This window comes from Chanodichthys erythropterus, chromosome 14, assembly GCF_024489055.1.
Source record: "Chanodichthys erythropterus isolate Z2021 chromosome 14, ASM2448905v1, whole genome shotgun sequence".
NCBI lineage: Eukaryota > Metazoa > Chordata > Actinopteri > Cypriniformes > Xenocyprididae > Chanodichthys > Chanodichthys erythropterus.
The window spans coordinates 41,336,952-41,359,449 of record NC_090234.1 but is presented as its reverse complement, the minus strand read 5'-3'; the positions used below and the strand labels follow the sequence as shown (position 1 = coordinate 41,359,449).

Genomic DNA, 22,498 nt, shown 5'->3' with positions numbered 1-22,498 from the left:
AGGGAAATGATAGATGAATAACACTGATGTAGAAGCACCAATGCATGATTTTAAACCTAAACTTGACATAATCTGTAAACTTGTCCCTCAAATCTGATTGGTTGATTTGAATGTTGTTCCAGGATCAACAAAAATGTTGACCCAGGAACATGTTGAACTCAGCAAAATCAGGTTATGCATGTTTGATATGCTAATTTTATATAACTCCCCTAAACCCTTCATGTCATAACTAGGGGAATGCATGTTTAATGCTGATAATCTTCCTGTTCTCTGCACGAGGAGAGTGTTTAGGAAGATATGGGGGCTGAGCATACAGTAGATAGTGTTGTTAGACTATCTCAAATGACGTAACGGGATGCCCCTGGCCTATTTTACCACTGCAATCCGCTTTGAGAGGGAACTCATCCGGAAACATTGTGAGAGTGCAGTGATATTACAGTACAGCAGAAGCGTATTCTAGGAATCCAGGCCATTTATAGAGATTTGTACTCCCACGTACACTGCTCGAAAGTACTGATCCATAATTTACACCTATCTGTCGACTCTTAAGTTCTGACATCACTACGCTAGCACAAAGATGGCACACAGTGTACTGAACTGAACAAAACGTGTAAACACACACACACAGTCAGCCAGTCACGCACACTCATTAAGACCAAGCACAACGTCTGTGTCAATCACTGCATTCACACCTGTAATGCTATCTGGACAGTACACAAAGCCACACACAAAGCACCTGGGTCACATGCAGCTATTCATATTCAAGCAAAAAAACAAACAAAACAAAACAAAACAAAACAAAAACAAAACATTATATTTAACCTTGCATTATTTATGCGATTCATCAAAGGGCACACATGCACGCTTAGAGATGTGGATACAGACAGGCGGGCTTCATGGCCACTTACACTCTAAATTTAGCCAAGCCTCTGAAACCTTCAGGGACATCCAGTTCTCTGACAATCAATTGACAGAATATTCAGTGATTCAGGTTTTGCAATTTAGATGAGATGGGGTCTCTGGAGGTTTCCAAACAACAAACGGCCCCCATTACAGGCTTGTTCAAATATATCTAAAGCACTGGGATAAGCACTTACAGTTCAAAAATATGGCAGTAAAAATCTCTGAAAAAATCAAATATATAGACATAATTTCAGAATCTTGAATCAAGTTAATTTTCTTGCACCACTGGATATTTTCCCCTTCTTGTGTTAAGTATAATATTTACAAGCATGATAAGAAAAAAATAAACCTCCAATATTCAAGATATATTTTGAAAAAAAAAAAAAAAAAAAGTCTTTTTTCTTACACAATTTTTTTCAATGGTGTTTATATATTTTTACTTAATTTTATCTTTTAAAATGTTTTTGTTTTAAGCAATAATGCTATATAAAATGAAATAAACTGAAAAAAATAAAATCAATGTATATCTTATTAATTTTGTTGTACGAATGTTTAGACATTTTTTTTCAACCACTGGATATATTTTGTTGTTTTAAGCGTAAATGTATGGCACTCAAATGTGTGTGTGTGTGTGTATATATATGTATATCAAATAAACAAATGAAAGAATGAATGATCTTTTTCTCATGCTGACATTTTCATTATCTTTTTTACTTGGGGAAAAAAAAAAGAAGACCAAAAGACCAGCACAAGTCTCTCATTTTAACTGCATTCAATTTTAAAACAAACAACAATCTAAGTATTTGCCAAACTGAAGGGATGCCATTTTGAAAGTGTGCATGTAAATAAGGGCAGCTGGTCAGTAGGCTCAGAAGAAGGGGAGGACACATGGAAATACCCTGTCCCTGGGGAGAGGGGCAGCCCGTGGCCTGACATTCAGCCTGGCTCACCCCTTCATGAGATATAGGGTTGGAACTCAATACAGGTCATGCCTGAATGTCAGCGCAGTGAAAGGTCAGTGGGGACATGTGAGGCTCATCACGTTCTTATCACCCATGAGGTATCTACAGCAAAGAATGCACTGCATTAACCCCCATACCAACTAAAGTAATCTAGATATAAAGGGCAAAGGTCAGGGAATCATTATTAACATGCATATTATGAGATTTTCACTGTGCTGGGACATTCGGTGGAACATATAACTTGCTTTCTCCGCCTCTAATGTTCTTTTCATTGTCCTTTATATTAGATAATATCTCTCGCTGCTTCTTATCTACGCTGTATACAGCAACACTGGATACTATTGAGGAGGCAGTACCGACAACTGATAAAATGGCTCATATGCTTTTCAACGTTTAGCATCTGCTAGTAGCGGTTTTCAACTGGTGGATCACAAGCTAAAAAAGCATAGGATTTTTCAGCGCATGATAAAAGCAAACAGTCAAATGCAACTCACCATATAATGGTGTTTAACTTAAGAGTGAAATAAACAGGCTTATGAACTTTTAACAGGAACAAGAAAAAAAAAATGTTATTGTTGACCACAGTGTGCTTTGTTGAGTGAATTATTGACTGCTGAGAGCATGAAACTGTTGGCATTCAAGCAACAAAAATAGCTTGTTAACAATTTTGAATACATTTTGTCCAATGAAGTTCAATGTAATAATAGTACATTTCAATGTTTTACAAACATTTTAAAGACCTTTTTTATTTCTATATGATAAAAACTTGGAACCATTTGATGTCCAGTGTAAAATCTGGGTTGTGAAACAAAAGCAGTTGAGAAGCACTGACATATATAGACATAATTTTCAGTCCACTTTCTTACACCATTGGATTTTTTTTTTTTTGGCTTAAGCATAATATTTGCCAGTATGACAGGAAAAATATGCTTCAAAAATTCAAGATATATTCTTTGAAAATTCTCTGAAATCTTGTTTTAACTCTGGGGTAGGCAGTCGCGTTGGCGATACCACCTCGGTTTAAGAGACTCAAAATACTTTTTGAATGATGTATCAATCTTATTTGTATGTGCAAAATTATGAAATCTCTTTTATTTGTGTGCACTCACAGTAAAAATAAAATGTTGTGCTTTTTGCCAAAAAAAAAAAAAAAAAAAAGATCTGCCGTATCTTTCTCAATTAAAGGGTTAGTTCACCCAAAAATGAAAATTGGATGTCTTAATTGGCAAAAACAACCACGGCAACGTAAAAGTGCATTACCTACGCTGACAGATGAAAGGATTCAATGGAATCAATTCAATGGAATCAATTCAATGGAAAGGATTCCGGAAGAGAATACAATGTTGAATAAAGTTGTAGTTTTTGTTATTTTTGGACCAAAACATGAACTGAGGTCTTACGGGTTTGGAACGACGTGAGGGTGAGTCATTAATGACATAATTTTCATTTTTGGGTGAACTAACCCTTTAAGTCCATTCTGATACTCGAAATTGAACTAACTTAGTGAATACTAATCACACAAACATGAGACATATATATATATAAAGAAACGTTGAAATGTCAGGTTTTAAATAATGCAAGTCAAATCAAAAACACATTCTCTGCTTATGTTTGAAAATAGAGATGCCAGTCGTTCGCGAGTTGCCTCGTTATCCGTTAATGCGGCCACGCCCACGGAGAGTGCACACTACTCAAAGAAAAATTCTAAAGTGTCAGAATTCTGAGATGTTTATATATTTTTACTTGCTGTTTATTTTACTATTGGAAAAAAACATGTTTTAATTATTTAGTAAGTAAATACATAAAAATATAAAATAAATTAATTCACAATATATTCTCTGAAAACAAGTCCTAAGATACACAATTTTGTTTTGAAGATGTTTAGATATTTTTAATTACTATCTTTATTTTACCATTGGAAAAAGTTTATTTATTTATTATTTTTTTTTTTTCTGGTTTTAAACATAAATTGGTCAGTATATTAAAAAATAAGAAATTCATATATTCATGATATATTCTCTGGAAACAAGTCTTATGTTACACATTTTTGTTTTGAAGATATTTTTACTTACTATCTTTATTTTACCATTTAATCCCACCCACCCCTGGTTTTAAGCATACATTTTCCAGTATGCATGCATGCATGTATGTAAATAAATAATAAAAAAAATGCTGAAATAACATTTTCAAATATGTTTACTTCTATATGATTAAAAACTTGAAGCCACTTAAATTTGGGTCTTGCAACAAAAGCATACATACTCCTCAAACTACACCCTTCCTTATTCTAGCTTGAGGGGTATAAATGTCTCTGTATTCTTTTGGGGAGTGTATACAGATTGTTGTCTATAGAGAGATGAGTGTTAATCTCTCTGTCCAGGCTGTACAGATGTTCAGTTGGATACTCCAATGGCTCTTTTATCATTCAGCCTTTAAGAAGATTAGAAGGCTTTCCTCCTCCCTTATCCTGTCCCGCCCCTCTACAAGAACTGTAAACCCATGGGATCCCCTCACAGTGACCAGTCATGTGCAGATGTGCGGGGGTCCATCAAACTCTCCATTCCAGGAGGATTTGAAATTTCACATTTTCTCTTTGCATCTTGTCAAAAAACAAATACTGTGAACACTTTAAAATAATCTATGCGTTTGTCTACAAAAATGTACCATGGTAATACCATGTTTTCTTTTGCTCAAAAGTTTGGGGTTGTTGTGATTTGTTAATGTTTTTTTTAATCTTATTCTCACCAAGGTTGCATTTATTGTGATTTATTTCAATATTGTGAAATATTATTACAGTTATTTTGTCACTTGATCCTTCAGAAATCTTTTTAAAAAGGATAAATATTTTGTAAAATATGAATAACTTAAATTTACCGACCGCAAACTTTTGAAAGGTATTGTAAATAGTAATCTTTCATTATCTTGGTTTATATGATAAGTACCGTTGTATTGCCATCTGATACAATCACTGTACCATAGTACAATGCAGATTCAAACATGCTACTCTTATAGATTAAATGTATATTTATTTCAAATTTTACTTAGGAAATTCTAGTTCTCACTGAATTTCAATTTTACCAAGTAAAAATTATGATGGTTAAATTAATATATATCACTATACCAAAAAGTTTGTTTGTACCTTTTTGTGATCGTCTATTAATTCCCTTCCATAAAACGTTTTGTTAAAGTTATGGTATCAGATTATCATATTATATACAATAGTATGTACGTAGTACTCAGTGGTACTTCCAAGAATTCCATGACATTATTATGGTACATGTCCATGGTATAAAATACAGCATCATAGTAGTCCTAGTCCATGTCTAAGTACTTTTTAGTACTACTTTGTAGCCATAAACCCAGATGGAATCAGAAGTTTTCTGTGCTGATTTTGAAAATCTGACTAATGGAGTTAAGAATACTAACATTTTCCCAATATCTGAAAGCATTATGAGATTAGCCATAATACGTATTAAACAAACATGGAAGGATTTGTATAATTCTATGAATTGCAGATGTCCCAGATTCTGCGCAAGTTCCATGCGCATTTAGGCCTGATTATTCATTGGATTTTCACTGTTTAACTACCAAACACACTGCCAGTTCTTCTCTTAACTGTTTTGGCTCTCAATTGTCATCCTTTTGTTCCTCTTCTTCAAACGTGGTGTTTAATTCGTAGAGGAACATCATAAGCCAGACTGGGAATACAGCTGTCAAAAACTCACTCTGAGGAACCCAGAGCCATCTCATTAATTTTAGAAGCTGATGGAAATCCTTGGAAAACTGTGTTTAGAGGAACTTAAGGACAAATTGGGCAAGTGCTGCGGTCGGCAAGCGGATGCAGTAAATGGAACAGTAGTGGAGAGGATCGTGTTGGCCCCGTGTGCACAGTCTAGTCTGCTCTGATTTCAGCTACTGAAAGAAAACAGACCTTCAACAGCCAGTTTGCTTTGATTGGTTGCAACAAAACCCAACGAAGATTAGTATGCGAGCGTGCTTGAAAGGGTATAGCCTCAATGAGTTTATATGCAAAATGAATCTGGGAATTCACCTGACAAAAGAAATCAGTGTGATGTTTTTGGATGATGTTCTCCCTGCACATGCTAAGGAAACCGATTGAAAAGTCCTGTTGTTATCAGAGTGACGCAATGCACTTCAGCATTTTCGGAGAAGCTCTTAAGCATGTCCTGGGGGATGTCGCACTCTCTCAAAAATAAACATGAACATACAATCCCAGGCTTGGTGCATCAAGTTCATGCTCTTCACCAGTAATTGAAATCCTATGGGTGTAGAAGGACAGATAATTAAAAAGGCTAGAGTCATGACTAACCATAATCCTCTAACAAACCCTCCTCAGCTGTTTCTCTACACGTTTCTGAAAAGCCTTCAGAGAATCTGAGGATATCAAAAAGCTGTGAAACCTTGAAAGGCACATCAGACCAGGTTGAGGCAGGACAAACCTGGAGAGTCCTAAGGTTTTACAGGCTGATCTGACACCTTGTGTGACTCCTAAGCCTATATTAGCTTACAGGCATGGAGTTAGAGGACATCTGAGGTAAAGTGAGCTACAGAGCTCAAGGAAAACAATGAATGCTTCATGAGGGCAACCAAACACACATTTGTACTGTGTATATATATCAGAGATGGGCATTTTGTTTACTTGAGCACTCAACATCTTAATATCTAACAAACTTCTTTATCTGAAATATATACTTTAATAATAGGGCTGTCGATTTAACCCGTAAACTTGAGTTATGGGGAAAAAAAGTAATGTGTTTAAATTATTACAACACATTTAACACACCTGCCCCAGACCTACATAGTTTCCTACATTTCATAAAGTTGATTGGTGACGAAGACAAAGCAGGTCAAGAACTCATTGTATGATGAAGCCTATAGAATGTAGTTAGAATGCCCCTAAAATTCAAGAAATCAGGGCAAAGATGCCCCTGTATGAGTTTTTAGTTTTTGTCTCATTTATATAATGATATAGTTAAGCAATATCACACGAGTAACGAGTGTAATATCATACGAGTGATGTTTTTGATATTGATTTTATACAACAGTTCAATAAATAAGTTTATTTTGTCATATTTTAGGCACAATATTGTCTGCTTTTGCTCAATTTTGCTAATTAAAATATTACCTATAAAGCCTGAGCAGAAATGTTGTGTGTCTCCGAGCAACACACAGCGGTGTTTCTTTTGTGAACGAATCCGCGTTTTGAGCAAATCAATTGGGTAAACCAGATTCAATGGCCCATTCATAAAGAGAGCCATTTACTTAATTCCTGAATTAATCAGCCGTTTGAACGAATCAAATAAATGAATGACTGTAATAAATTTGATGTTGAAAAAAAAAAAAAATTCTAATGCTACTTTTTATCATGTCTATTTGATGCTTTTCTCATTTAACACAATAATGACTTTAAATTATCTTTTGGGGGGTAATTTTTCAGGCAAGTTTGTGTGTGATTATTTTGCGATTTAATTAATTGTCACATCATCAAATTAATTAGATTAAACATTTTAATCGCTTGACAGCCCTATTATTTTCACTAGATTTTAAGTTGTGTGAATATCCGTTTGCATCATTTACACAGTGTTCCTGCTGGCCGTATGTGTATGTGCACATGTGAACATTTGTTTGTGGTTGAAACATAAGAGTCATTGATTCAGTGCAGAGACGTGGCTCTGCTCCATATTCCCTATAAGGCATGATTCAGCAGGCAACAATGAACATCTCAGCATGAGGACAAACTTTATAAAGAGCCTCTGTCTCAGAGGAAAATCAATAAGCAAAACTTAGGAAAGGAGAGAACGGAAAAAAGGGATTGGATTGAATGAGGGATCAAGGAAAGAGCAGGGTCGCCATGTACGCAGCAACGAAAGAAGAACCAGCAGTGAGGAATGGAGAAATTTCAACAAAAACTGCAGCTCAATTTCGTAAAAAAAGACTGGACTGTGAAACTGAACTGTCTCCTGTCTAACGCATTCAGGAGGAAGCATGTGTGAACAAGCAACTGTAATGTACATTTAAAGTACACTGAACCCTCAATAATATTACAGTTACAGGAAAAGTCCATCCACATATTTTTCTGCCATCATTTACTCATCACCATGCCAATTACATTTTTTTCTGTGGAACACACATGTACATCTACAGCATAAGTAGATGACTAAATGATGACAGTTCTCATTTTTTAAATGAATTCATCTTTTAATGTTGATTACCGTAACATAATTATTACACATTATTTCCCTAATGCTTTGCCAGAGTGATACCTAGAAGTTGCAGAGCTGCAGTTTCCTTCAAAAGCATGGAAAGCAAAAAGGGAAACGTAAAAGACGGGAATTGCAAGGTGAAGGGCAGCCAGTGAGGTACTGTGCTATAGACCAGACTCACCCCATCCCTATACAGGCCTGAGAGCTCATTCAGCCCCCCTGCCTACAGCGCTGCCCCTGCACCGAAGGGCGAGAAGTTGAGGTGACCCCTCTGGAAGAGAGGAAAGAAAGACAGACAGAGAGAGAGAAAGCATTCAAAACACATAATTCAGCATTTCTTACATTCTTTTCACAACATGAAATCATGTGCTCAATACACGTGATTACCTGCAGATGTGCAGAGATTATTGAAAGCCAAGGAAACTTGCATATAAAGAGACTGGATGGCATGTCTTTCAGTACAAGTTTGCTTTGATTCAGTAGGCATACTCTGCTTCAAGATGTATGGTAAAAACATACACATTTACTAATGATAAGAGTTTTATTTTTCATTGTAGCCCCAACATTTATTTGGACAATTAAGTCACATTAGATTCCTTATATTAAAAATATTAAATCAATCACATGATCCACTAAAGGAGTGCCACACTCAGGCTTCAGGATGCAAAATTTCTTTTGATTAAAACAATGAATATCAGCAACATATGATATGATGTCATGCTCTAGGGCTTTTAGTAAATACAAAAAAAAAAAAATCATAATTTACAAATAATAACTTTAGAATATTAAAATGTACTTGTCTGGCTATCACCAGACCAAGCTCAATTTAAAATTGAACATTGGTCTGGGGAGTCTGTATGTATTTTCTACTGCACAAGAGGCGTGATCAACAAGCATTATTCACGCAATTGGATAGTCCTTCAACCAATCAGATCAATCATCTGGTTGGCATACTTTGCAGAGCGACGCAAAAACTCCAGACAGATTGTTTGTATTGGTTTGTAGCATTTTGCAGAAGCAGCAATGACATAGAGCGATTTTTGCAGGTTGTTCAAAAAAAAACAAAAAAACATGAAAGTGAGTGGTATTTACACCCACTCGAGCGATTTGTTTGCTAAACTAAAGAAGTCATTCAGCATTGTTGAGAGGTTAAAAGAAATTGGATTGACGGTCGTGCTTGCCGTCGCTTCTCTATCGTCATCGTGTTATACCCGCCAAGAGCGAGCAAGGTGGATAAAGCCAGTCTGTGATTGGTTCCCGCGAAAGTGTAACAGAAGCAGTAGAAATGAATGTACGGGTTTCCAGACTGAGTTGCCGGGCGAAATCAAATCGCTGGAAGATTAGGCTGTGTTTACCCAGTCTAAAAATGTATTCTACTTTTCCACAATTGTGAACAGTACACTTACTGTTTTATGATTTACATACAGAGACAGAGATAGATAGATAGACAGACAGACAGACGGATAAACAGACAGTTGGATACATAGATAGATGGGCGGACAGACAGACAGATACATAGACGAATGGATGATAGATGGATAGGTAGATGGATAGACAGATGTATACGGATGTAGACGGATAGGAAGACAGACAACAGATAGATAGGTAGATATAAAACAGAGACAGACAGCTAGATAGACAGACAGACGGATACATAGATAGATGGACGGACAGACGGATAGGTGGATGGATGGATGGATGGATAGACAGATAGGCAGATGATAGACAAATAGGTAGATAGGTAGATGGATAGGTAGACATATGTAGACGAATCGACACATAGGTAGACGAATAGACGCATAGGTAGACTGATAATTAGACAAATAGACTGATTGGTAGACGAATAGATGCATAGGTAGACTGATAGGCAGACAAATATACTGATGGGTAGATGAATAGGTAGACAATAGAGAGATAAGTAGATATAAAACAGATAGATAGACAGACAATAGACAGACAATAGATAGACAATAGATAGGTACATATTAAATAGACAGGTAGATATTAGATAGACAAGACACAAACACTAGTATATGTAGTGTATGTTTTGCTTATGTGTGTTTGTGCCATCTTTCTTTAAAGGAACACTCCACTTTTTTTTGAAAATAGGCTCATTTTCCAACTCCCCTAGAGTTAAACAGTTGAGTTTTACAGTTTTCAAATCCATTCAGCCGATCTCCGGTTCTGGCGGTACCACTTTTAGCATAGCTTAGCATAGTTCATTGAATCTGATTAGACCGTTAGCACCGCGCTTAAAAATGACCAAAGAGTTTTGATATTTTTCCTATTTAAAACTTGACTCTTCTGTAGTTAAATCATGTACTAAGACTGACAGAAAATGAAAAGTTGCGATTTTCTAGGCTGATATGGCTAGGAACTATACTCTCATTCCGGCGTAATAATCAAGGAACTTTGCTGCCGTATCATGGCTGCAGCAGGCACGATGATATTACGCAGCGTCTCTCACAAATGTCTCCATGGTTGCAAGGCACGTTCCCTGTGCAAGCAGGGGCTCACGGGCGCTGCGTAATATCATTGCACTGCTGCAGCCATGGAACGGCAGCAAAGTTCCTTGATTATTACACCATACCATATCAGCCTAGAAAATCACAACTTTTCATTTTACGTCGGTCTTAGTTCACGATTTAACTACAGAAGAGTCAAGTTTTAAATAGGAAAAATATCAAAACTTTTTGGTAATTTTTGAGCGAGATGCTAACGGTCTAATCAGATTCAATGAACTATGCTAAGCTATGCTAAAAGTGGTACCGCCAGAACCGGAGATCGGCTGAATGGATTCGAAAACGGTAAAACTCAACTGTTTAGCTCTAGGGGAGTTGGAAAATGAGCCTATTTTCAAAAAAAGTGGAGTGTTCCTTTAAAATAGATGCTGCCTGGTTTGCTATTTAATTATTGCCAATAGCATTCATACATGTTAAAGTCTTGGTTAAATGTCTAAATACTTCTTGGGGCCACTGTATCTACAGTCAGTCTTGCATCTGATATGCGTCAGTCAACATCTACAGGACTCTGTGAACACAGCAGCTCTGTCAGAAGAAATGGCCTCTTCTGACCTTATCGCATTCAGACACGGAGCAAGAATACTCCATTACCAGAGCGCCTGTCCGGGAACACTTCATTCCTCCTGCTGTCATTTTACAAGCAATCTTCTGCACCCGCCGGATCTGAATGCTGATAAGGCTGAATTGTGCTCGTCTCATTCTCGCTCTCAATCGCAATCTCCGGCGAAACCAAGCTGATCAATAATTAAACATCATGATCTTCCGCGTGTTATGGGATGTTACAATGTGGATCAATAAGGAGCGGATGGACCAGATGAGAGGAGGAGTGAGAGACAGAGCAGAGACAGGGAAATATGAAGCAGGCGTGTGCTAATACATGATAAGGGGCATTAAAAGGCTGTTTCCTGCTTCCGAGTGCCATAAGGACATTAAGTAGAGTGTCCCTCTGAGGAAGACCCCTAGTGGGGTTACATTTGAGTGATGGGCGCACTTCGTTAGTGCCATCTGTTTTTCCTTAAGTCAGGCCTTAGATAAAAGGACCGGTTTTACTGGTACAGATCAGATCTTGTGTTGTTTGATCTCTATATACGTCAAGACAGAGATGGTGAACATTAAGTTTTAGCATTGGTTTGTTCAATGTTTTGAGAGAGCATATCTGGCACAGCGCGGTGAATCTGAAACGTCAGTGTAAAGTTACCAGAGGACTGAGTATTGGTAGTGAGTGTATATACTCTAGTTGATGTGGTTTGAAAGGTTAGTGTCCAGTTTCAGAGAGCATTAGCATGTAGCTCACTTCCCTCTGTAGGGGGCAGTTCTGTCACTGGGAATATTTCTTTATTCATTTCAATAATTTAAGTTTTATAAAACGTATCGAGGTGGCTCTGCATCTGTACAACAACATGTTTTAAGATATTTGTAGATATGTATATGTATCTTTTTCTTTTATTTGACATCCACTTCCTTGTTTCCTTGCAGTCCTGTGACCTTGACCCCTATCATGTGACACAGGCAGGAAACCGATGACTGAATGGGATACGGTAACCAGAGAGCTTGTGGCATTCAGTGCTTCTTGAAGTACAAAGCGTCTCGGGTGTCATTAGTGAAATGTAAAGTGCTTCTACCTGGTTACCTTCCTAAAATACAACCCAACATTTTGATATATGGAAAAATGTGTCAGGTTGGTCTGGCTAGACTGATGTAAAAAAAAAAGAAGAAAAAAAAAAAAACTGTTTGCAAAATTAGCCAGGTTTCCATCCAAGGTTTTTTTTTTTTTTTTTTTTTTTTGTGCAAAAAAAGGTATAGCGCTTCAAAATGTTTAGCAATATAACTGATGGAAATGCCATTTGTCGATAATATTTCTCAAATGTCGACACAATTTCTGTTTAAAATTAAATGGAAAAAGATTGTCGATACTTCAATGTCGCAAAAATTGGTTTGGAGACACTTTTTGTAGAGAAAAAGGGCTTTAATGCGAATAAATGTGGTGTCACATGACAGAATTGGCCTATACATGCAGCGTCTGCATTCATAGTGTTGCTCCAGTTAAAGCACCTTTTCTCTGTAGCTCGAAAAAAATAAGAGGGATGTCTGTCAATTTAAGGAAGACTGTTGGAGTTTTCAACGCTAACAAAAAGAAATGTAAAATAAAATACAGAAATCTGCTCCACTTCACTGTCATCTTCTTATATGTCCTATTTAATAACATAATATGTGAAAATAAGCAGTACTACTGTGTTAAGCACTTTTTGGGTAAGTCTACATGGTCTTTGACCTGAGCATCCTTAGTCTGCATTTTCTGTACATATGTGTATGTACATATCAAATATTTCTAAATTACAAGTGTGAAACTCTTTTACCCATGGCTAAAAGCAGTGTTTAGAACAATGATAACCCGGGGTTAAGTACAATGTGAAAATTTAAAAATGACCAGCCTTTTAAAAATTGCTTGTAAATATTATCACCAATATTATTCAATTTTTTTTTCAACTTTCAAATAAGACAGGTTTTGTATTTCTTTTTGAAACTGAATGATTGTTGGCCTAATTAGTCTGAGTTTATGCACCTCAGTTTTTTTGTGGAAAAAAAATAAAAAAATCAGTGGATGAATTTGTCAATATTCAACAAAATATGGAAAACTTTTGCGTTGTTTCATTGTTTAATTAGACCCTTGTTAAATTTTACCCTTATGCACCTTTTTGACCTAAATAAAAAAAAAAAAATATATATATATATATATATATTTTTTTTTTTTGTGCCCGGGAACACCACAAGTGTAACAAGGTAAAAATAAATGAATAAATAAATAATTCTCCAAAAAAAAAAAAAAAAAAAAAAAAAACTTAAATCATTCCTAGTTCCTGCGGTTCTAGGAAAAGCCCCTTACATGTGGCAAGGTCTAAAAAAAAGCACTAATAATTATGATTTGAATATAATGCATTTGTTCTAGTCATAGAATAAATCAAATGAACTGTTATAGCAAATATAAATGCATGGTTTCTCAAGTGTATCTCTCAGGTAAACCCAAAATGTCTCTTTGTGTGTCCTGGTTCAGTGCAGGAAGGACTGGTTACACTGTATGTTCATTAGAATAATAACAGGCTTCAGTCATTCTTTGCCTGTGCCAGAACAAACTGGATTGGAAATGCAGGATGACAGTGTCATTACAGAGAAACTAGGACGCTTCCTTTTTTTTTTTTTAATAGGCAAACAATCCACAGCTCTCAGCGCTGGTAAATATGACAACACAGCTGAGTCAGAGCGAGAGACGACCCCAGCTCTCCACTCAGGAACCTTACACTGCTCCGGTTGGCTCGAATGACAGTGGCTAGTTGTTTTGCATTTAATAACAACCAGCCCACACGAGTTTATGACGAGCGTGTTCCACTTTATGGAAGAGTACCTCAAGGCCACAACATTATAAATATTCATAAATCATTAGAGGCCAGCATACTTTTCATAACGTGGGGCCCTCGACAGGGGGTCACAAATTACATATAGAGAGCGACAGGTGCACTGTGGTGGTCTCTCGCTTTCAATTATTATGAAAGCACATTTCCATTACTGGGACTCAAGTATGACTTGGTGAGTAAAGCAGGGAGATTATGTAGATGAAGTAATTATAAGCAAGGAAAAATACCTGAAATATTCAATCTTTGGTCCAAAAAAAGGTCTTTGGTGCCTATCTCTACATAGGCAGCTTGTATGACTACATTCACACTGTCAGTCCAATCTAAATCACTGACTGTCCACACTGTGCATCAGATCCGATTTTTGTGTTCTATGGCGCTCTTTAGTTTTCCAGAATATGGGCGTTGATTTATATAGCAATAACGTTGTATTGGAACATTTTCAAATGAGATTTGAATAGGATTTCAAACCACATATGAAATGAATGTAGCTTTAATGTGATTCTTTTTTTGATGTTCACACTTGCTAAATATGATCAAATTCCAAAAACGTTTAGAATAGGTTCTTTGTCGGGACCCCATATGGTGTACATAGGCATCTCACTAGATTTTGGAACAGAGCCACAGTCATTCAGATGATGATGCATTTATGCGAGAGAGTGAAGTCTGTTGTGGATCTCTCTACAAAGCACATAAGCTTATAAAATGAGCATTTGACCACCATAAATCAAAGAATTCTCTCTTTGCTGTCAGCAGGTGACAGTGCCATATATCTGTCCCCAATCCTAACAGATGGTGTCTGCTCTAGCTATGGCTGTGCGTGTGCATATTTGTGTGTGTGTGTTCGCTTTTATGTATACATTTTTTTTTTTTTTTCTCAATATAACCAACTTCCTCTTCATTTGGCCATGGCTTCCTTTTCCTAATATGATCTTCCTGTTAGTAACTGACGGTCACATACATTGTGTACTGCTCATGCCATGCCATGAATGTCACGGTCAAAGCTATCTATAAGCTAGACATTTAGGAAGATTCAGCTTTGATTCATTGAAGCTTTTTACCTGGCAGCCGGTGACAATCATCCGTGTGTCATTTACGGTCAAGGTCATATATATTTATCATTTAATCCAAAATTATGTAAAGACAGGAGTTGACCCATTGATGTGCTATGCGTTCATAGGAAAAAAAAAAAAAATAATAAAAACACACATGCATCAGTCTTTCTTGAGAATGACTGATGCGTGATGAAAATAACTCTGCTCTAGTATTCTAGAATAAGGACTAACTAGAATTGAAAATAAATAAATAATAGGATGAGGAAAGAATAAGAACTATTCTTGATTCCCAAACCATACTGTTAAGAGAGAGATACAGAGAACGAGAGACTGGCAGTGTTATTGAGGAAGAAAGCTCAGAGTACCCTCATTAAGTTTTAATGTTTTTTGAGGGTAACCCTGCTTTCAGGACACAGAGTGATGCTGAGAAGCACAGAGGGCACACAGTGATCCTTTCTGCGGCTGGAGCACCACCCTTCTGCTCTAATGCACCCCTGAATACGATCTCCAGATAAGCCTTCACTCATTTCATTTGGCAGAGTGCTGAGTCTGAGATGACATGGGACCCGCTCTCACTTTCATTACCCATGATTACATCTGCCATTTGGGGTCACTGGAGACCTTCTCCCCATGGAAGAGTAGATGACAGATGCCACAAGAGAGCGTGTGCATGTGAGCGTGGGTTTGTGTATATGCTTTACCTGAGTGTGGTGGCTGTCCATGTGCCTGTGTAACGCAGAGGTGCTGGACGCATTTGACTTTGGATGTCCATCGTCTTCCAATGTTCCTATTGAGAGAAATATGCGGATGTTAAATGTAACGTTGAATACGCTGTGTGTATGAATCTGCTAACACTTTATTTTGATGCTTCTGTTGACTATAAGTAACTTTGCAACTACATGTACATTTTTTCTACAAACCTGAACCCTAACACCTAACTAATACTTTAATAAATTTCTATAGTTGACCATTGATATAAAGTGTAGATAAACATGGTATCATCATTGTAAAATTCCAAAAAAAAAATCAAAGGACTAAAAAAAAATGCACCAAGGAATTGCAGGCATGTTCATGAAAATCACTTGGCTCCAGTATTATATTAAGAAACAGACCTGGAAAACATGTTTTAAACCGTTTACTTGACACATCGCTGTCACAAAAAAAAAGCAAAAGGATAATCTTAGCTACCTAAAATGACGCTATATAAATGAACACACTATTTTTTTGCTGCCTCGCAGCATTACCTTCTGGAAATGTACATTAAAATACATATACCATTACATAAACCATTATCTTCAAGATGTAGGCATATAATGGCTGAGTGTATGGGTCACTGCTGGATGTTTAAAACTTCCGCCCACTGCTACAACCCCTCATATGGAATATGAAAGTTTACCTTCCTGCACGCAGATATTAGCCTCACTGAGAGGACAAAAGGCCAAGAGAGTGAGTGTATGTGTTTGTGTAAGCGAGGCAGAGAGACCCTGAGCCGTTTGATGGCTCTTTAGGAGAGCACTTTATCAAGTCCAGGGCCTTTCACTTTAATCATGGACTGCCTCAGTGATAGCTTATGGGTCAACTCACTTCATCTTACCATGTCTGTTTCTCCAATCTCCTTCTCTCCACTTACCACCCTCAATCTACCATTCTTTCCTTTTCCCTTATTCTCTCACTTGCACTCATGCATGTAAACTGCTGGTCTTTCTGATTGCGGTGTATGTCCGGCTTAGCTGGCCAAAGGTTACGCAGTCATTGGTGCTGTCTGTGGTAAACAAACTTTGGCCAAGGCTGGGCCGGCCAATGACATGTGACTGAGCTTTAAATAATTGGATGGATACACATTAGATCATACAATGGCTAATGTCCTAATGTAACATGGGATTGTTGGTGTCAACTGGTCTCTTCTGCTCTTGATCACATTCATGAGGCCATGAAGAGAGAGTGTTTATGGGTCTAATAACTGCAAACAAGTCTTACTTGGGTGGTCAGAAATGAATCTTGAGCACAATTTCAGCCGGATTTACATCGGGTTAAATTTACAACATTTATTCTTACTCTCGTTTAATTTTAATGAATCTAAATTAGTCTAAATAAAGGAAACAAACTTTAGTAATTCGTAATGTAGTTTGATTCACAAACAAATGACTCTTATGAACCGGTACTTTTTTGGGAATCATTCAAATTTATAAAATATTGTCTATCTTCAATAGTGTAGCGATGTCTGAAGCACCACTCTTTTATGTTGGCCAAAGTGGTGAATCTGTTAACCAACTTGAACCCTGCATTAGCAAATCATTTCCCCTCAAACAAAATGGTAAATTTGACCACGCCTACAGTTTGAGTCAGAAATATCGTTCTATAAATGCTCATACAGACGAATGATACATGTGTTATAAAGACCAAATGAGAGCTGCTCTGTACTCTTTCATCAGTCTTTAGACTCTAACTGAAACAGCACGGAAGTTGGGTGGAAGATTTAAACACCCAGCAGTGACTCATACACTCAGCCATTATAAGACTGCATCTTTAAGATAATGCTATATGTATGTATGTATGTATGTATGTGTGTTACTCTAACTGTTAAATAAAGAGCAATTGAATTGCATAGTTTGCACTAAGGGTGTAATGATTCAAATTACTCATAGTTCGGTTTTTATCATGGTTTTAGGGTCACGGTTTCGGTATGGTTCAGTATATGCTATGCTCAGGGGAAAAAAGACTACTGTCACATAAAAATAAAGAAAATAAGAACACAATCAAACTACAAGCAACAGCACAAATCATTGTATATATGTCGTGTACATATTGTATATAATCATTGTATATAATCTTCACTTTATACATTTTATATAATCTTCACTTTATAAATTAAATAAAGATTAATCATTATTACAGGGGACCTATTATGCAAAATTCACTTTTGCCTGGTGTTTGGACAAAAATGTGTGTTGGCAGTGTGTGTACACAACCACCCTGTAGTGATAAAAATCCACCCACTCCTTTTTTTTAATCCCCATAAATCATAAGCAGTGTCTCAGAACAAGCCATTTCCAGATGCCTGGCAGTGTGACGTCACAAAAGCCACAGGCCCCACCCACAAATGTTGACAGACACTGAGGTTTTAACATAGAACCGCCCTGAGTGTGTTCACAGCGAGTCCGCCATTGCTGCACTGATGAGACTGTCTCCCAAGCGTTTTAGGTAGCTCTCTTCATTTACTCCCTAAATCTGAGCTGCTGAAAATGAGGTGGATTAACTTGGTTTTCCAGCAAAACGCTCCCTCAGTTCTGTCGAAATTCGTTTATGTCTGCACAAATCATTTCACACCGGACTGCTTTGTGAACGAATATCAATACAGTGGGACAATACAAAACAGAGACTGTGCTAAAATGTGCTACTCAAGGATATACAAGTAAAAACTGTTCATGATCCAGTTTACAGTCTCCAGAGTGATACTGGATACGGCAGTAATGAAGCTGAGAGCACTTTATTACAGTTCATCTGAGTTTATTTATGGGTATAAAGTTTATTAAGCACCACCCGAAAGGCATAAGGTCTTTATATTTGTTTACTGTTACTTTTAATTTACGAGTGTTTCTGTGTTATTCGCTATGTATGTTGGTAATACAAGGGAAAAGAGAGTGTTTATGGATAATATTTTAATGCACACTTGCAGTGTTTTATTAAGTTCTTACAGTGATTTTCTAGAGTGAAAACAGACGCTTCATCTTTTGTGTGAAGTACAATAAACGTCATAAAACTCATCTGTATAGTTTTGGCCATCATTTGAATGGTACAACGGGCCTGTACTAATATAGTGGATAAAAACAAGAAGACAATATAAGTTATAACCGTAATTTAACTAAACTATACCTGTTCTGTCTTCATGCAGCATATATTCACAGTTTCTGACATTATAGTGCATCCTGACAGGGGAGAACAAGCTTGTGAAGCTCCGCCCTCTTAGGCTGAGCACAGTAGCTCATTTGCATTTAAAGGGACCACACTGAAACGGCACGTTTTTTGCTCAACCACTAAAAGTGGCAATTTTAACATGCTATAAAAAAAAAAAAAAATATCTGTGATGTATTTTGAGCTATTTTTCAGACACACACACACTCTGGGGACACCAGAGACATATTTTACATCTTGTAAAATGGGGCATAACAGGTCCGCTTTAAGTTACAATAGCCACGTCTTTTGTTGTTTGATTTCACAAACAGCAGAAATATTAGGCTGTTGTCACTTTAAGACATAATGCACAAATCCAAATTACTGATACACATGCGTTGTCTTTCTCGACTGTTTACATTCACTTAAGACATAACCTACTATGTTTACTAGGATACTTGCCAAGACGGGCATGTTGACAATTTTTGTGTGAATTTGTCCGTACAAGAGCAAGACCTGAAAAAGAAATCAATGTTTGCAAGCTGATTTGAGTGGTTTCACAGTTTATTCCTAAACATCTAGAAATGGCTGAATCATTTGTGGTTAATAAATAAGACCCAGTGTTTGGTGTCCAGCCTTCACCCCTAACCCTTTTGTGCCATTACCATTGGAGATCTGGTTGCCATTCTCAACGGGGGCTGGATTTGAAGAGTTGGGAGAGGTGTGGTTGTTGGCGTTTTTATCCTGTAACTGTGATGACGGGGAGATTGGGCCTTGATCCTCTCGACCTGGCAGGTTAATGTTGGAATTTGACAGTCCTATGGAATAGAAATTAATAAAAAACAATCAATAAATACACATCAAGATATGTAACCTATGCTTCAGCACCAACAGACCATCACGCTGTGACTGTCGACCTCCGCATTACCGGTAAATGACAAATAGAGGTGATGACGTGACATGCAAGTTAACACCTGCCACCTTGAGTCACTAACATTTCTGCTGGGGCATTTGCAGCTGCTCCGGCCAGGAATTGTGGGAATGATGGGGTCTTGCGATGACGTTGATGGCAGAGAGAGCGTAAGAGCGGGGGGATGTTTAAGCCTTGCAGTATGTGAGTCTGCTTGGATCTGACCGTCACAGGGATGGATATAGCACAGGGGTCAGCTTTCCTTTTAAACCCCTGTTACCAGCCATGTTTCCATTACAGCATTCTCTCTCTCATGTCAGGAGCATCTGACTTCACAGTCAGAGTCAGGTTATAACAGATTCATTTACTGCAGCTTTGTGGACCTTTACTGACTATGTAATCAACATGATGAAAACAGTCACATTACATTACACAAGACATTGTTTATCTGAGCACTGATGTGAAATTGGTGTTCTTAAAAATATTTAATTTCATTCTGATGACATTCTCTTAGTCTTTAGGCTCAGATTTATACAGTGGGGTCCAAAAGCCTAAGCCCACAAGTAGAAATGGTACTGTTTTGCATTTTTATGCTGTCCACAATATGAAGAATATTTCAGTATATTAAGCGAATTAAACCTCTAAAAATTATCCAGATTACACAATGTGAGTGAGCTTGATAACACTTAAACTTAAAGGCTTAGTTCACCCAAAAATGAAAATTCTGTCATTTATTACTCACCCTCATGTCGTTCTACACCCATAAGACCTTTGTTAATCTTTGGAACACAAATTAAAATATTTTTGTTGAAATCCGATGGCTCCGTGAGGCCTGCATAGGGAGCAATGACATTTCCTCTCTCAAGATCCATAAAGGTACTAAAAACACATCTAAATCAGTTCATGTGAGTACAGTGGTTTAATATTAATATTATAAAGCGACTCATCGAATCATGATTCGGATCGCGTGTCAAACCACCAAACTGCTGAAATCACGTGACTTTGGCACTCCGAACCGCTGATTCGACACGCTGATTCATAATGCTCAGAAGCTTCCTGAAGCAGTGTTTTGAAATCGGCCATCACTAAATAAGTCGTTATTTTGTTTTTTTGGCGCACCAAAAATATTCTCTTCACTTTATAATATTAATATTGAACCACTGTACTCACATGAACTGATTTAAATATGTTTTTAGTACATTAATGGATCTTGAGAGAGGAAATGTCACTGCTCCCTATGCAGGCCTCACGGAGCCATCGGATTTCAACAAAAATATCTTAATTTTTGTTCCAAAGATTAACGAACGTCTTATGGGTGTGGAACGGCATGAGGGTAAGTAATAAATTACAGAATTTTTGGGTGAACTAACTCTTTAAAAAGTACAATAAAGTATTAGAAGGCTGTGTTGCAGCCATGCTTTGAAATATTCCTCAAGCATGGCACTAACACAAATATTATGACAGGTTAATGTTTGTTCATTTCACAGGCACACTCGCTGACATGTACAGTAACATGAGAAGTAATTTCCCCTGCTCTGGAGCGACACTGCGTGTGTTCTAAAACACAAATACACACACACACACACACACACACACACACACACACACACGCAACACTGTACTCTGGGGATTCACTCACACTGCAGAAATTCACATCCGTCAGCAGACCTGGAGACTTTGATATTTAATATTTCATAGCTACATCATCTCTTTTCCATGTATTATTTATGTGACTGGAGCTAATACCCCCCGTGCCCTTTATAATAAACTGAATGAAGACAGAGAGACAAAAAATTATCTATGGACTAAGATATTTAGACTTGACTTGTCAATTGCACATTTGTGGAACACATTTGAGTAGAGTACTTATTTCACACACAACCACATATGGGTCGGGGTCACATAGGATCCATGCTCATAAATTCATGATGGGAGTAGATGTAAGCTAAAGCATCTTTAATTAAATGCAAAGGTTACGAGGAGGAGGCAAGGGAAACTGTGTTAGACACAGCATGTGAACGAAATCGCCACGCACACCCAACATCCGCCCTAAGAACGCCCCCTCATCAAATTATCTTATTTTAATGTGACATTTAACACTATCCATTTAAGGAAAAGAGCAAATGTACTTAATGTGCGTTATATACAACGTGTACATATACAGGTGAACAAGCATTTCTTTGGGGGGAAAAAAATAAAAAGGTAATGTTTTTAATTTTAAAGGTGCCAGAACACCATTCCAGATCAGTTTGACTCAGTTTAAACCTTAAGCCGCGCACACACTTAATGATTGTAAGGCCGATTATGAATGTAAATTGATACTTATGACTGATCGGACTCAGAGCCAGTTGAGTTCAGTCTGCGATTACAGTCGGTGTTCAAATTCCATGTGTAAGCAGTGCTTCCCACAGGTTTGAAATATACTTGCGGTGGTAGCTGGGTGAAAAAATCCTCCTATTACCCACGGCACAAAAATGGTCTACTACTTGTGACAAACAAATAATGAGCGATTTTTAACAGAATTTTTTTTTTTTTTATATTAATTTTAATTAAATAACATTACATTAAATTACATACTAATATTATGCATTATTATGCATTGCAAATTATGCAAAATTATAGCA

General features: G+C 37.1%; 1 protein-coding gene across 1 annotated transcript in view; it reads right to left on the bottom strand.

The window, feature by feature from the left end:
- Positions 1-22,498, bottom strand: part of myo16 (myosin XVI) — a 203,165-nt gene that overhangs the window by 7,200 nt on the left and 173,467 nt on the right. The window contains exons 32-33 of the mRNA XM_067410402.1: positions 19,630-19,782; positions 15,775-15,860 (exon numbers count right to left, since the gene is read on the bottom strand). Of these exons, the coding sequence (XP_067266503.1) occupies positions 15,775-15,860; positions 19,630-19,782 (239 nt within the window). The remainder of the gene's footprint in view (positions 1-15,774; positions 15,861-19,629; positions 19,783-22,498) is intronic.